Genomic DNA, 18,317 nt, shown 5'->3' on the forward strand with positions numbered 1-18,317 from the left:
ACACACAATAAATTGTTGAATTGTTATGAAATGCAACTAAAATTCAAGTTAGTTTCATCGTAAGTAAATGATTCCAGTCGCATATAAACGCTTGATGCTGTCGGGTATCCGCCATGTTCCTTGTCTTGCATGTGTTGACCTAACAGCATAATAGGTTGAATCGCTAATTAACCAATCAAAATGCTGGATGATACTTGCTCATCACGAGTATAAGAAGCTACATTCATAAATCTGAGTGAACCTTGATGCACATGACTTCTTTGTTCATTAAGGTCTTAGTATATTACCAGGACATGGATCAAATCAAAGATCAAATAACTGCATTGTTTTCATTTGTATAATTTTGGAAGGGTGTGGTCATTGTTGCCTAAAGCACATCTACTCGTGCCAAGATGTAATCATGCCAAATATGAATGAAATGAACACGGTGGTGGTAGAGATACCAACAAATAACTACATTGATCTAATTTGTATATTTTGGGGAGGGCATGGTCATTACTGTCAGAAGCACATCGAATCATGTCAAGGTATAATCCTGCCAAGTTTGAACAAAATTGGCTCAATGGTTGCTGGGATAAGAGTAAATAACTGCATTGATTTAATTTGCATATTTTAGGGAGGGCGTGGTCATTATTGCCAAAAGCACATCTACTCGTGCAAGGGTGTAATCATACCAAATATAAATAAAATCGACACGGTGGTGGTAGAGATAGCAGGAAATAACTGCATTGATCTAATTTGCATATTTTTGGGAGGGCATGATCATTATTGCCAAAAGCACATCTACTTATGCCAAGGTGTAATTATACCAAATATGAATGAAATAAACACGGTGGTGGTAGTGATAGCAGCAAATAACTGCATTGATCTAATTTGCATATTTTGGGAGGGCGTGGTCATTACTGCCAGAAGCACATCTACTCGTGTGAAGGTGCAATCCTAGCAAATTTGAACGAAATCGGCTCAATGGTTGCTGAGATCAAAGGAAATAACTGAATTTAACAATTGCATATTTGTTGGGTAGGGTGTGGTCATATTAATAATAACCTAAAAGATTACTTCTGATAATAAGGAAGCGATTTTGACATTGGGTTCTGAGAAATTGGTTCTGAGGTTCTGCAAAGTTAGTTCTGAGTTCTGAGGCTTTGAGGTTCTGAAAAGTATACACTACCGATCGAATACAATTGGTGAAACTTGTGAATCAGAAATCAGGAATTCAAGAATCTGAATTTAGAAAGATGAAGGTAGAAAAATGTACTTGTTCAACTGAAGTTTTCTATTAAAAATTAAATTTTAACTGAAGGAATTAAACTAAATTAAATAATCATGTTTGTTTATTTTGAATGTTAGAAATGACTACTGTTCAACTTGGGACATTTAATTGTACTTAGCGTATGTTACTATGACAATCAACAAATTCGAGAAGAACAGTAGACAATGACTAAATGCATGGCCACAGCCAAATCGCCAATGCACTATTCCTATAAGCATGGGTAAGTGGAAGTTCATAGCCAAGCGTACTGCGGTCAAGAACAAAGGAATAAATTACGTGACGAGACCAAACCGATTTGTCGTCGATTTCCGGGTTCGAGTGCGTTTCATATAATTATATATATATATATATAAGAAGACCGATACGCACTACACCACCGAGTGTAGTAGACATACTCCAGATGGCAATGGGAAGTTCGAAGAAAGCTGATACACTTGATTTATAACCGTCGAAGTAAATGGAAATCGCTTTTCAGCTCTCGTTGAGGCACAAACGTATTTAAATGAGTTGGTACACAAGAGACGATGCAGATTTCCACACTACTACAGTTCGACTAAAGTTTACAAACACCACGGTCAGTTACACAAAGTCAATGCGTTTTAAATGCGTTGGGGAACATAAGATTAACGCAGCGTGAAAATGGCAATTTAAAACTTTGCATGCAGATTTCCCGGAGCAGATTTACATGTACTACAGTTCGATAAGTTTACAAACACCACGGCCATGCACAAAAAAATCATCAAAAGGAAACTGCTAGTCGTATAATGCCAAAACAGTACAATGATTTCACAACTTTTGTAATACGTTCGCTAAGAAAATATGCGACCTTGATTTCAGCATTTGCAACTGAAAACAGCCCTCCCCCTCCGCGAAATTAACACAAAACGCTTGCAAACGGGAAAAGTGGCGTACAGTGGACATGGACACTTGAAAGAACAGTTCATTGAACACAAAGCCAAAACTATCAGAAATTCGTAAAACATAATTCAAATGATGGTACAACAAAATGACTCATCATTCAATTATAAAAAAAACATTTTCATAAACAATGTTTATTGTATAAAATGCACTTTCAAAAGAAACATGATTCATAAACATAAATCTATTTGAATACATTCGTACTACAAATTACACAATACTTATTATTCGATGGCGTTTCTTCACATCACAAACGCTTGGAATCAAGCACATGTGTACTTCGGTGACACATTTTATAGCTACGCGCAAAATAGTCCTTTTTTGCGCAACTGTGACCAAACGACATCATTCTGTTTACATCACCACATTTTCATAAAATCTCCATGCACTGTTTTGACCATTTATATGTAAAATGCACTACAATTTACTCCAGAAAAAAAAAACAATTTTCTTGGTATATTCCTACATTCGTGCATATTAAATGAGGGGTTCAAACACATTCCAAGCTGAACAATTTTCTTGGACTAATAACAAAGCTGGTCAATCAGATCTGAAAAAAAAATTACGTGCATATGTAACATATACTTGTTCTCAACCTACCAAGTTTCATTAACATCTGCTGCTCAGTCCCTGAGAAAATATGCGAGATAGTCGCCTCAACGGGGACTAAATAGTTGTTTTTAAAAGATAAACTGAGCATTGAAGAATATTTTAACATTGTTTACAATGATAACAGCTCGTTGTCGAAACGAAGCTTACCCATTCACGCTAGTCGCAATAAACATAATCTTGAATAAATCTTAGGCGTCAGGAAAGCTTGAAATGTCCAATAAATGACGCCAAATTATTAGAAAAAACAATTTCAAAAAACTGACTTTCTTGGTCCCATTTTTTAAAGCCCAAACTGCCGTTTAACGGCCCAGGGCGAATTTACGGCATAATCCTGTATATTGTTTCATTGCATATACATACTAGAACATGAACTTCCACAGAATATACTTTCTTATTAAATAAAATAGAAAACAAATGTCATATAAATCGATTTGTAAAGAAAGTAATCAGATTGCTCTGTATTTACCTTTGTTGTGTTTATCACCTCATAAGCATAATTAATGTCTTCAATGTTCTACAATAAAATATAATGTAAATCAACAATATCTTATTACCATAATGATTCATTCAGGCTAATGTCAATTCAAAAGAATTTGTAGGTTTCTATAAATTAATTTGCATTCAATTTATCAATAATGTTTTCACTTTGTGACTGTATGCGATTGTTAAGTGTTAATATGGTCTCTTACCTCGGCTGCCTCTATTTTAGGTTTTTCATATACATGTTCTGCATCTTTAGTCATTGTAGAAAGTGTTGTATAATAACCACGCGAGTCCGACATAGACTTTGAAACAAAATACAAAATACCTACATAGAACGCTTAAACAATACAACACTTTAAATAAATACACGGATACACGTTTCTACCGTTTATACGTAAATGATGTTGCTGATAATAACACTTTCAAAACTAGTTTATTTGACAGTATTTTTTTTTACTATTTACTAATACTGTGATCTAATTGTAATGTGGATGAGTTAATGTATTCAAATAAATTGTCAATATCCACGCTATGCACCACACAGAAAAACATAGAAAACATGGCAATTTCCTCGTCATTATTTAACATAGAGCATACCTGTTTTGAAAAACTTTGTTTAAGACGCTTATGTAAAACAAATGCGACGATATTGCCAGTCACTGAGCAACACAGAAGAACTGTAAGTAATGCCGCCACGCTGACACATATGATACACGAATTTTTGTCAGTTTCTGGAATAATATGCAATAAAATAAATCAAATACATTATATCATTGAAAGACACCATTGAGGTAAATACTACTTTACATCCATGAATACACTAAAATGATGTGAAATACAATTTTAGTTCTAACTTGGCATGTATCATCACTCAGATTCAAGTAGTTATTTTGTTATGTTATTTTGATTTGTGAACCATTTAGTACATCCATAAAAAAATAAAGGCCATATTAAAAATTCTTGAATTACATGTATCTACATTTGTGTTGTATATATAAATGGAATATGCATAGTGCTACATAAATAAACAACTTATATGGGACTGTCAATGACTTTATTTTACATTTACTATCCTAGTAAAGGCCCACGAGTCTATTTTGACAATTTTGCATTTGCACATGCTCTTCTGTGTACAAGGTCAAGAAAGGCCCATCCCACATTTTAGTGACAATTTGAACGTTCAGGCACCCCTTGTTTTTACCAGGATAAATACGGTATAATGTGTTGCTGGTTTTTAGAATAATATTGATTTATCACCATTCTCAGGATTTACTGCTACACAATTATAAAATCAAAGATAGCTTAGAAGGGTTAAGAATTAAATGTTGGAAATAAACAGGTCTGTCATTTATCCAGAATACGTTACAGAATACAAATATGGGCATCATTTAGTAACATGTTCATGAAATTACACTATAATAGCCACATTATACAAATTAACTAATATGCAAATTATTCTCAATACTAACATGGCATACACATTACATCAATGCACACGACTACTAAATTTGATCCCAAACTGTAGAGTTGTTCATGAGGTAATCCCGAATTAGTAATCAAAGAAAGCTTAGAAAGAACTCCCGTGTGCTGAGAGTATTTGAGACATAATAAAAATCATTTCAAAATTTAGGATTTCCTTTTTGAACGAGAAGCTTGGGAACTAATTTTTGTCTGTTATTTGTGATGCCTAACATAAAAAAATGACTCACATTATCAAACTGTGTAATACATACAGAAAATATATTTGATTTCTCATCCATGGTTTTTAATCTAATTAGTTTCAGAGCACCTCTGCAATGAATTCAATTTAAATCAGATTTTTTTAGATATCAGAAATGGGCTAATAATAGACAATCAATATTAAAGTAATAATGTCTGTGCATTACCTCAATGAACCAAATGAATTATTATACAAATTGTGATAATTAATCGTTATTAAATTAGTGGAAAGCTGAAAAGTAAATTATTAAGTTAGGTAATTATTAATAACGAATAAAAACCTATAACTAATTTGATCATCACATTGTGTTAGAGTAAATATGTATCAAAATTATTGTCCCAGACCATCTACGTACGAAGTTTCATTGAAATGTGATTGGAACCGAAAATATGATTTATTATACAAATTAATTAATTAATATGATCTGATTTTAATTCAAAACTGAGCAGGTCTGTGCATTGTTCTAGAGCATCAATGTATCAATTGAAATGGAATAATTAGTACAAGTGATAAAAGCTGAAATGGCTAATTATGCAAATTAGGTAATTAATATACACTGATTTTAACCCAAAACTAATCAGGTCTTTGTATTAGAAGATCTTAGAAGATCTATGTACCAAGATTCACTGATAGTAATAGTAATAGTACTTGAAACATCAATACCTAGAATTGCCGAATTATGCAAATTAGGTAATTAATATTTCACTTATCTGTGCATCATACTATGTAGCTATGCAAGTTTCATTGAAATGTTATGATTAGTACCAGAGATATCAGTGGAAAAGCTGAAAATTGACTAATCAATATGCAATTTGGGTTAATTATATGCATGGAATGTCAAAACTAAACATATCTGTGCATTAGTCCAGAGAATCTATGCACCAAGTTTCATCAAAATCTTATGAATGGCTCTTTAGATATCAGTTGAAGAGTCACGGAACAGCTAAAAATTAGCTAATTGTCATGATAATCAGGTAATTAATATGCATGGATTTCAACTAAAACCTAATCATATCTGCACATTAGCCTAAAGCACATATGCACTAAATTTCATTAAAAACCAACACACGGTTCTTGAGATATCGGTAGAACGGACAGACACACACACACATACAGACAGGGTTACTGCAAAGACTCCCATTGTGTGCTTTGCACGGGGGAGTCAAAAACAATATGCTAATTTACATATGCAAATTATCCACAATAGTAACATGACATAGAGATTACATTAATGTACATCCTTATCACATTTGGTCAAAATCTGTTGCGTTGTTCATGAGGTAATTTACGTATTTAACTTCAACAGATTTAGCTCAAAATGTAATCGGGTCTGTAGTATGCCCCAAAGCATGTGTGTACCAAATTACATCGAAATATCAACAGTTCTGTAGATTTCTGTGGAATAGACCCACACACCCACCTTAAACTTAAAAGCTCACATTGTGCTTTAATGCTAGAAAAAAAGAGACAGAAAGACAAATGGTTTATTAGCAAACAAATTTATTTGTACATTATATCACGATAAACTAATAAAAATAAAAGGTATATTTGGATTGAAAATGAAAGAACTTGCACATGACATGTGGGCTACAAAATGTCCACTCAAATTGACAGACGCTATAAAATTTGATGTAAATAACTATAGACCTCATAAGTGTGGCATGCATTGACAACTAAAAACAAAAGTCAGTATATTTAATGCAATATGCATTTATTTATTTTTTCTTCGTAACGGAAAGTATATTCTGACAGAAGTTTCAAATGAAAATAAACACGAATGCATTGCTTATTGATACGGTTACTAGAAAAGTATGGTACAGTGGGTACGGTAACGCAATCCAGCCATGCTTCGGCTCACAAGTGAACTAACTTGATTTTGAAGTGTTGAAATTCTTGATTATTACTCAGTAGTGATCACAATAACGCACGAAAAATAAATTCGTTCTATTGTTATCAAATGCAAGTAAAATTCTACTTAGTTTCACCGTAAGTGAATGATTTCGGTCACATGTAAACGATTGATGCGATACGATATCCGCCATGTTGTATGAATGCACACGAGACGTTTCTTGATTGGATAGGTCAAATCGCTAATTAACCAATCAAAATGCTGCATGCTGCCCACGTGTTTAAATTACCTTAGTTCATTTAAATATGCAAATGAGAGTTCAGCGACTTGATGGTGAACGCAAAACGGAAGGGTTTTACCGATAACTCAGTGTGATATTTTATCTTTGATTTCCGACAAGAAATTAGTTGTTTTCAAAAGATAAACTGAGCATTGAAAAAGAATTTAACAGTTCCACAGCTCAATGTCGAAAACTTGCAGCACACAGGCGTGTTCATATGGAGTATTGACAAAGGTTGCCACAAGAACAAAAGCAGTTTCACTGTGCGTCTGACATCCTATCACTGCTGAATAATAAAGAGGTGTGAATATTTTTAGGAACGTTGTCGAAACAAATGAAACTGATTAGGAAAAAAATTGTACATATCACATTAGAATCATTTGCATTTGACGTGACAATAATATTGATCTGGTTCAAGTAGTTCTATTTGATATTTTTAGTGAATGAAAAAAAATACAAAAAGTATTTCGCAGGGTTTTGGTGCCAGCACAATCTCAAAAATATTAAAAATTATATTATCTATTGATTAGCATATTTGGGAGGGATACAATAAATCCCAGTCAGTTCTCAATGTCTCCCTGGTCTAGAATTGTAATTATCTATTATTAGCACATTGTATACTTACATAGTTTGTATACTATTTGGGTATATGGTGTACTAGATCCCACAGTATTTGTAGTTGTACATATTGCCTCTAATGTCACTATATTGTGAGCACATAGTAGAAAGCAGTTGAATACATATTGTTTGACTTATTGTACTAGCAAGCCATAGTTAATAAGTCCGACAACAGATGCCACTAAGAGAAACGTTCCCCTTCTATACCCTTGCTCATTTATGATTCGAGCAAGGCAATAAAAGGAGTTACTGAATTGCTACACCATCCCCAATACATACCTTGTCTCAAATTATGAACCATATTTGTGAAAGGAAAGTAATCCAAGATTAGTACTGAATATTACTTACTGCCAGTTTTCAAAACACTTGACTTCACTTCTTGTTCACCCTTGGTGTTAGTTGCTAGCACCCATACTGTATACTCAGTATCTGCTTTCAAACCCTCTATTGTATATGTATATGATTCTGAACCATCACCTTTCATCTCAGTTGATTTAGCTTCATCCAGCGTTTCCAAGTTCTGGTATTTCACCGTGAATGTTTGAGGGCGCCCTCCATTAAATCCGGCAGTCCAGGTGATTGTTATGGTTGTGTCAGTGACGCTTGTCTCAGTTATTGTGGGTTTCTCAGGTATGGCTACAAAGTGGGAATTTAGATTGTAAAACATTTTGGCATAACATAGTGGTTATAGCATAAGACTCACGATCATTAGAACCAAGTTCAAATCTTGTCATAAACTCAACACCAACAACCCACAACAATGGGCGAGTGTGCCGCAGACAGTTCCACTGGCGGAAATTCACTAAGTTTTGCGACTTTGGGGGAAACCATGATTAATGTCTACAGGTTCTTGTGTTGGATCAAACCTGGTTGATGCCAGGATAATACATTAAATTGCCATTTGATATAGAGATGTCCACACAGCCCTGTCATGTAGTCCTAAACATGAATATACTTCAGTAGCAAAACTTCTCTATGTGTCAACACGAGTACTGGCAGTTTCCACATACAAAAACAAGCAGCCTCCGCAGTTAGCAATGCACATTTCAATTAAAGAACTGAATATATCATTAGAAAATCAACAAATCTGAGCGAAGTCTACCCAGGGTGCCTACATATATATGTATGGTATCAAAGCAATCAGACTGCTGTTTTGAACAATAATTCGAAATATCACTTTTTACCAAAAATATTCTCCGAAATTGAATAATCGAAAAAAATCATCGTGAAATGAATGAATCTGTGAGTTGCCTAACGGTAGTACCTACATGTATAATATATAAAAGCAATTCGACTTGCGGTTTTTAACAAGAAGTTGACACGGACGATGGACAATCACTCATATGATAAGCTCTGCTTTACAAAGTCAACAGTGAAGCCAACAAATCAGAGGAGTGACATTCAATGTATTACATTTTGAGCCATTTCAGAATAAATTATTTTACTTAGGTTTTGTTTTCTGGAAAAATGTAGAGCACGATTTGACACATTCTTATAAATGTACTATTATTTTGTTATTTTTGGACAAAAAGATAATTTTCTATTTTGTTGACCATGTGCACTGCTGGATGCTGAAATTGTGGTGCAACATTCTACAAATTTATCTATAATATCTTTATTAAATCAGACTAAATGGATACCATGAAACAACAGGCCCCCAAAGTAATATTCTTCACTACTTACTTATTGGAACAAGTTCAATCTGCAGCGACTTTGTTCCAATTTCGTTATAGGCCATACAATCATATCTGCCGTAGTCTTTTGCGGAATTCACTTTCTCAATTGTTAAGGTACTAATAAAAAGGTTATCTTCGTATTTCTCAGCTATCTGTAATCCTTCAACGTCATTGGTTAGCTCACCACCAGCTGAGTTCAACCATTTGAACTGGGGATCAGGGAAAGCATCGGATTTGCATACGAGAACTGCCATTTCATCTTTATCAACTGCAACTTTGTCAACAGCATCAACTATATCAGGAGAATCTAAAAATAAAAATGTACCGTTGGTGAGAGGTAGCAAAAAATAATTAACTTTATTTTTATTAGTCAAACACAAACTTTACAATAGATACAACAAGCATTGATAATGCATAGTTAAGTATTAGCTGTTGTCGATGTAAATGTTCAGTACAAGTGACATGTAGGAATGAAAGATCAACACTAACACAGATAATAGAGTTCGGACATGTTACAGAATGATATTTTATGTGTTTTTTTGACAAATTTGATAAAATCTCAAGGCAAAACATGTTGTTTTGTTACCTTGCGATATACGACATACGTACAAACTTTCAAGTGAATCAGACCATATCTTTTAGAGGAATCGACACAAAAAAGGAAAAGAAAAAAAAACATGGCCGCCAGTCAGCCATTTTGTCCCAAATTTTGAAAAAAATATGACGTGCACGTGTAACCCAATATACATGATCATCATACATAGTTTGATTGGAATCACCCTATTCATCCCTAAGAAACAGTTCCAGACACGTTACAGACTGATTTTAAGATATTAAACAAAATGGCCACCATTTCGAAAAAAATGATCAAATCTCAAAACAAAACACAGTGTTGTGTTATCTTGAAGTATAGTACCTATGTACAAACTTTGAACTGAATAAGGCCATATCTTATGGAGGAATCAGCATGAAAACGGAAAAAATGGCCGCCAATTGGCCATCTGGACCGAATCTCGGAAGAAAAGGTTATGTACAAAGTGTGATTGAAATCGCCCTGTTCAGCTCAAAGAAACCGTTCCAGAGACGTTTAAATATCAGAATTTAGCAAAAGTGAAGGGAAAATGGCTGCCAGTCAGCCATATTTAATCAAATCGTAACGAAAATCAGCGCGCATATGGAGATCATCATACCTTGTCTGTATACCAAGTTTGAACGAGATCGGTCAAGGGGTGCCTGATAAATTGCTCCAGACGTTCACACGGACGTACGGATTGAACACAGGAACGGACGGAACCCAAATTAATATTCCCAGTTTTCGGACTTCGTCTATGTAAAGCTTATTTACAACAAAGTGCGGAACGTAGGAGGATGGGAAGTGATCAAGGTTAGAAGAAAATTCAGTAAATTGATTGTTGACTGCTTATGTTATTAGATATACATTTATGCCATTGTAACAGTGAAATGTGAGATTTGATGACAGATGCGACTATTTTGGTTTGCAGCAATTTAAACTAATGATATCTGTATATTGGTTTGCACACTCCCTGAACAAGTTCAAGATTAAGATGAGCACACATATTATGCAAAAAGTGAAAATGAGCGAGTCAAAAGTAGACAGTGTTCTATTTTAGAGTGTACACATTTTCACGAGTCTGAAAATTACAATTTTGTAGCAGTGAAAAAATTGTTACAAAAGCAATCAAATTATCGAAGATTCGGAACCACGACAGTTCTTATTTGATAACTCAGTGATTATGTAATGCATTCTTACTTACAGTGGATAACAAGTTTTGCCGAGGCTGAAGCTTCTTCATCCATGTTATCGTAGAACTTTGTTGTTGCTTTACAAGTGTAGTTACCGCCTTTAGATCTATCGACCGATGCAAAGCTTAGATATTCCATATTCTCGCCAAGTTCATTGACAGTTCCATCTTTCATGATCTGTGTCCACTCGTATTTAAAAGGTGGTGGCTGGCTATCAACAGTACAGTTAATAGTCACCTTGGTTCCCTCAGTTACTGGCAATAATGGACTTTCCAGACTCACCTCAGGACCATCTGAGAAAACAATTGCATCAAAATTTCGACCAATATAGAATACACTAGGAATCTTGAATAATGGATTTTCGCTGACTGCGAATCTCTGCAATGTAAAAAAACATTTCGCTGAAATCAAAATATTACATTTTTAACTTGAATTCTTTTTTTTTCTTTTCATAGTTCAATGTCAAAATGCACATTCATCGTGCAATTGTAACTCGTCAATGAATCAAAGTATATTCAAAGAGATCCATTTCTTGCATATTCAAGGCAATAACTGTTCAAGTTAGACACGTGATACAAAATGTTCATGCCATAAATCTTAACCACACAGGTGATCCGAGAGCCAACTGATTTCCAAGACTTTTCCAGACCTTTTCCTAAACTTTCTTGCATCCCTTGACATTTTGACCCTTAATTCAGTTAACATCATCACCAAAGCTCATCAAAATTCAAAATAGCAGTTCATACGTGTACAAAATTAATTTATTTACAAGTTCATAGCCATGAAGACTTACTTTCAGGGTTCAACCTGTGACCAACAGCCCTTTCTGAAATGAATTAATAACTATGAAGAAATTTAAAGACTTTTCAAAGATTTGTTCCTGCAATTTGAAGACAACTCAAAGACTTTCCAGACCTCAAAAAAATCCAAAGACTTTCAAATTATTTTCCCAATGCTATGGGCCCTGCGATCTTATATTAAAGGCAACAAGGGCTTCCAAACGCTAGTGAAATGAGCAATACTTACATTCAATTTGTACTATCGTTGTGGCGCTACCAGTGCCTTGTACACCGTCATAGAAAGTATTCTGTGAATTACATGTGTAGATTCCGCCTTCACCTTTACCAATGTCGACTAATTCCACAGTAGATGTCTGACTGAGTGGCTGATCCGCACCTGGTGCAACCCACTGAACTGACTCTGGTGCAGGCAGAGAATCAACCTCACACTCAATTGTCAGTGTCTCTCCTACTCTACGAGCTACCACTGATGGCACAGTCACAACAGGGGCATCTGGAAAAATGAAATTGTAAATTATTCGATACCATACATTTCTCAGCTGAAATTTTAAATTGGTACAAACTTCTGATCATTTTTTATCATTCTAAACCAATGTTGGTCTATGTTGTTGTCTTATCAGGTTTCAAAAAAAATATAGAAAAAAATATTGATTTATTACAACTATTTTATGAAAATGAATAATTTATTATTTTTTGAAGCTGCTTGGCCCATACTATACGAGGATATTTTTGATAATACGTCACATTTTGCATAATGGTTAACATTTTAGTTAAAAAAACAAGACATGAATATCACAGTCTCCGTTCTTTGATTATAAAGTAGTACAAACAATATCTGCAAACATGTGAATGAATATGTAATCTATGTGGGCACAGTCACCATAAAGTGATTTCCCATAATCTAATCTGTACTGACCACCAACAACTTCCACTGACCCATGTTCAGAATCTCAGAGTACACAAGTAAAACAAAACTACTTGTCATACATTCATAAATCTGAATGAACCTTGATGTACATGAATTCTTTGTTAATTAAGGTCTTAGTATATAACTAGGACCTGGGTCGAATCAAAGATCAAATAACTGCATTGTTTTAATTTGTATATTCTTGGGAGGGTGTGGTCATTATTGCCAAAAGCACATCTACTCTTGCCAAGGTGTAATCATACCAAATGCAAATAAAATCGACACGGTGCTGGTAGAGATAGCATCAAATAACTGCATTGATCTAATTTGCATATTTTTGGAAAAGCTTGGTCATTGCTGTCAGAAGCACATCTACTCGTATCAAGGTGTAATCCTACCAAATATGAACGAAATTGGCTCAATGGTTGCTTAAATCAAGTTAGCTAATTTGCATATTTTTGGGTAGGGTGTGGTCATATTAATAATAACCTAAAATATGACTTCCAATGATAAGTAAGCTATTTTGAAATTGGGTTCTAGAAGTTGGTTCCGAGATTCTGTAAAGTTGCAAAGTTCTGAGGTTTTGAGGTTCTGAGTTCTGAAAAGTATACATTACCGATCGAATACATTTGGTAAAGCTTGTGAATCTGAAATCAATAATTCATAAATCTGAATCTAACCGAATCAATGTATTCTGAGCATGCTCAGTTGTTCTGTCAGTGCAGTAGGAAGAAGTAATTGTTGATGAAAATCTTGACCCACATAGGATTTTCTGATCTGGAAATAAAAATTACGTGCATATTCAACAGAGACTTGCTCATCAACCTGCCAAATTTCATAAAATCTGCTGCAGAATTTCTGAGAAAATGTTGGAGACATAAAGGGGGTGGACGGAAGGAACCAGAAATAGGAATTAGTAGTCGCCTTTCAGGCTACGCCTGAACGGAGACTAATGAGAAATTTCAAATAGAGTTAAAAGTTGTCTTAGCCGTAAAAAGATACAGGATCAGCCTGAAAATCTGGGAAAGATAGAGTTGTCACAAATGCAATATTTGTTTTATTTGGCCTCAATGAAAATTAAAAATGGAATGGAATCTAACTCAGCAACAGTGCTTATAATATATATACAAGGCCAATCAAAGCCATTGCATGGAATTCACGAAATTAGTGACGTACTCTTGCATAGAAGATGAAGATATGACAAATAATATAAAAATTTGAAACGAGGAATCTGTAAAATGCAATATGAAAGAAAACATACTATTGAAAACATACTATTCACATCTGTTCAGTTTCATGGCAATCAGCATGTTACATTTGCGCTATACTACAATTAAAACTTTTGACCAATGACCCCAATCCACAATTTGTGTTACACTTACATTGGACAACAAGCTCAGTAGTACTCTCTCCCTTGCCTGGACTGCCATCATAGAAATAATTGAAGGCCCAGCAACTGTACAACCCAGCATCGCTTCGTGCTACGCTATCTAAGGTTAATTCTTCGGTGGTCTGCTCCACAGCACTATTACGGATCCACTGGAACTCACTGGCAGCGGGATTGGCTTCCGTGATGAATGTACTGCAGATCATACTCACTGCGTCTCCCTCTTTCACAGTCTTGCTCTCATCCAACACAACAACTGGAATGTCTAGTGATTATAACAAAGATTATTTTAATAATAAATTGCATGGGACATGTTTATATCTGCACATACAGATATAAGCAAGACATTGTATGAATTTGCAATTCATTTCAATAAAGAAATCTTAAAGCACTGCAGTAAAACGTTTGGAGATCATATACAAAAACACTGACTCTACATTAAAGTTGTTATAGCTGAATAGGGAACTGAGTTCTGTGCTAACAAGACTTAAATTATTAAGATTAAGTGAATAGAATAAAGGTAATACTGGAGAATACTTTATTTTTGATGGAATTAATTTTAGCTGAAAAGGCTTTTTGTATGAAATTTATTTTCACTGATTTTTGATTAATGTGAAATATAGGAAAAAAAATATGTTCACTGGATTTTTCAGCGAAAATAAATTACAAGCAAAAATAAAGTATTCTACAGTATGCTCGGCATACCCAGAGTTTGTAAAAGGAATATCAATGATAGCGCTCTCTAGTGCCATTCTCACATACAATAATAGCGCTCTCTACTTACATTGCACATCTATTATAATGATCTCTTCAGTATTTCCTGTACTTCCATCATAGTATATATTCTCTGCTGAACACATGTATTCTCCAGCCTTGTCACGTGTAATGCTTAAGATTTCCAGTGGGTTATTAGGATCCACTTGAAAATTGTCCAATAATGAAGTCCATGCCACGTTGTCAGTTCGTGGATTTGACGATATTACATTACAAGAAGCAAAGAAGTCCTCGCCTTCTTTAATCTTTCCATCTTTGTATCTGGGTTCCACATCTATTTTGAGATCAGGAGGGTCTACAAAAAAAAATTTATTCCATCAGAGGTCTCAGATTTTATGCTTATCACCACAAAGTGTCCTGATAATTGGCGATCCGCTCCGCTAGGATTGCCCTTATAATCACTTTTGTCGTTTTGTGTGTGTGTGTGTGTGTGTGTGTGTGTGTGTGTACTTGGATTACTATATGTTGCGAGGACTTTGCATGGTCAAACGACCTTTATTGCGAGGACCTAGGGAGACTTCCGAGGACGTTTTGACTGTCCTCGGAAAAACACCCTTTAAAAACGAAAGAAATTTGATAAAATACCCTTTGGCGTTCTTCTGACAGGGGTCCTCGGTAGGTACAGAAACATTGATGTGTGTGGTTAAAATCCGCACATTTTCATTGGAGGTGTTTTGTGGCTCACAGCGCCACCAAATTAGCATATCCACACACCTTAGGCATACACACTGTACGTGTGTGAACGCGGAATTAACTGCGCTAATTAGGTGGGAGCGCCACCAACCAAAGTTTTTTGGTGAATACACACACTATTTTGAAAAGGCTTTTAGACTGATTTTTTAGCTTTGTTGTAAGAATAATTTACGTTTATTCATGTTTAATAATTTCAAAGCCCCCAATCATTCATAAATTCGACACTGAAACAACTCCATTGCTGAAAAAAAACTTATTACAGAAAAATAAATCTATGGTGTAACCTTATTTCAGTGACGTCCGAGGATTGAAAGCTGCTCACAGCCTGTGAACGCATACAGCAGGTTATCGAGCTGGACACCCCCGGATTGACCTACATAACGTTAATTTGGCAATTTGATGTATGCCAGCTTCAAATACAGTCAGATAACGAACATATGTTAATTTACATAACAGTCCTAAAAAGTACAAATCATTTGAAAATGAAACTTGTATGATAAATCTGGTTGTTACATTTGACATGCCCTGATTTCGTCATAGTGAACGCCCCATAATGCATTGCGATTGAAAAACTAACATGGCCGCCTTCGTGATACAGAATAGTTTGAATTTGTGGCATTTAGTGTCTCGTTCATTGTTATTCAGGAATTTTAAACATATTAACCATCCCCTGGCTTATATTTGCTAATAAACGAGTAAGTACATTTCTGCAGGTCTTCACAAATGTTCACCAAATCGAATAAACATTAAACTGGTTTTGTACTGAGTCACACGCTGCAAGCGAGCCACTGTCTTGTTAATGACTACCACACGGTTAGGTTTTGTTGATCCAAATAAACTTCCAATTCATGTATTCGAAAGAATTTTATATTAATAGTTAAACATTGAATATATAATTTGTTGTTGTGATATTAAATAATCTAAATATAAAAATAAACTTAAGCCGAAACCTTTTTTTATATAACCATGGCGATTCATGACGTACGTGATAACTTAATGCGAGTAATATTAGCGGTATAACTTCCATTTGTGATAGTCACGCCATTAAGTGTTGTGTGTTTTTCTCCACAGTGTTAGACATGATTTTACTTAATCACGATGATACTATTACTCTATGATTGCTTTTATTTTATTTTGTTTTGTTTGAAACCTTACTTCTGTAATTTCCAAAGTCAGTGTTGTGTCAATAGATATTACTAGTTTTATAAAATAAAATTTAAAAAAAACTCTGGTAGTCTGGTTGGGCTACTAATTTCCAAAAAAAAATATAGCCCCAGGACAAGATATTCTAGTGTGTGTGCTTTGGGGGTACTGTAAGTTGTGCTCTGATAAGTCTATTTTTACTGAATAAATAATATGACTGTCTGACTTTCTTGCTGTGCACTGTGAGACTGTGTACTGTTTATTTGAGTGTGACCTACCAGATATCTGGTAAATGTGCCCTTGATAAGTTATACCTATACTGGTTTATTTCAAGAGTATCTTGTATTGTCATTTCATTCTGACATCAGCAAATCATTTGAACAAATGTTAATCATTTGTTAACACACAGGATTACAGCATTATAAAGATTATTTGCAGAGCACAAACAGAAGCTAATGCTGCAAATATGTCTGTCCGTCCATCTTCCTTCCGTTTGTGTTTCAAATCTTGTTCCACTGATCTCAAGAACCACTGGCTAGATTGAAATTAAACTTGGCACAGGGTTACTATATTCTGCTTGAACCAATGCATATACTGGATTACATTTACAAACCTATGCATGGTTTAGATAATTAGCATAATAATTGTCTAAGCATTTGTATCGTTGCATTTGTTTGCACACATTCATTGAAACTTGGTTCATGATTGCTGAGTGTGTAGATCAACATATAATAACAGCTTCTAATTAGTATGTGTAAATTAATTAGCTAATTTTATACTAATTAAATATTTCAGCTTGTTTATTCCTCACCATAACATGTGTAAGTTGATTGCCTGATAATAGTTTTGTAATTAATCCATCTATACTAATACATTTTTTTATCACGTTTTGTTTGTAATGTAACATTTTCCGTCAGTGCATTAAAACTTAGTACATGCACAGTGTTTGTATAGATTAATATCTAATAATTAATATGTGCAAATGAATTAGCTAATTTGCATACGAATTTCAGTATCATAGTAAACGCTTTTTCCAACAAATTGAAACTTAGATAATTAGCTTAGCAGCTTATTAATTAACTGTGTTCAGTCTGTTTATTCTGTATTATATTAATAATTAATAAATTTGTCTAAATATTGGGACTATTTGTCCTCACAATGGTAGTGTGTTTGTTAGTCCTCGGTACATGCTGATTCTCTACTTGCAATCCACACACATGATGTATTACAACAAACTGGCTTTTTTCCAAATATTGGGACTATTTGTCCTCACAATGGTAGTGTGTTTGTTAGTCTCCGGAACATGCTGATTCTCTACTTGCAATCCACACACATGATATATCACAACAAACTGGCTTTCTTCCAAATATTGGGACTATTTGTCCTCGCAATGGTAGTGTGTGTGTTAGTCCCTGGAACA

At 34.5% G+C, this 18,317-nt stretch overlaps 1 protein-coding gene across 1 annotated transcript; it reads right to left on the minus strand.

The window, feature by feature from the left end:
• Positions 1 to 2,409: 2,409 nt before the first annotated feature.
• Positions 2,410 to 16,292, minus strand: LOC146746011 (nephrin-like). Its single transcript, XM_085498892.1, has 11 exons — positions 16,268 to 16,292; positions 15,072 to 15,356; positions 14,283 to 14,552; positions 12,220 to 12,486; positions 11,205 to 11,486; positions 9,437 to 9,736; positions 8,102 to 8,389; positions 3,884 to 4,017; positions 3,493 to 3,588; positions 3,270 to 3,317; positions 2,410 to 2,741 (listed from the first exon to the last, which is right to left on the minus strand). The coding sequence occupies exons 1-11, from the start codon at positions 16,290 to 16,292 to the stop codon at positions 2,736 to 2,738; spliced, it is 2,001 nt and encodes a 666-aa protein (XP_085355018.1). The 3' UTR covers positions 2,410 to 2,735.
• Positions 16,293 to 18,317: the final 2,025 nt, after the last annotated feature.

This window comes from Saccoglossus kowalevskii, chromosome 5 (assembly GCF_978046115.1).
Source record: "Saccoglossus kowalevskii chromosome 5, keSacKowa6.1, whole genome shotgun sequence".
In the NCBI taxonomy this organism is placed as follows: Eukaryota; Metazoa; Hemichordata; class Enteropneusta; family Harrimaniidae; genus Saccoglossus; species Saccoglossus kowalevskii.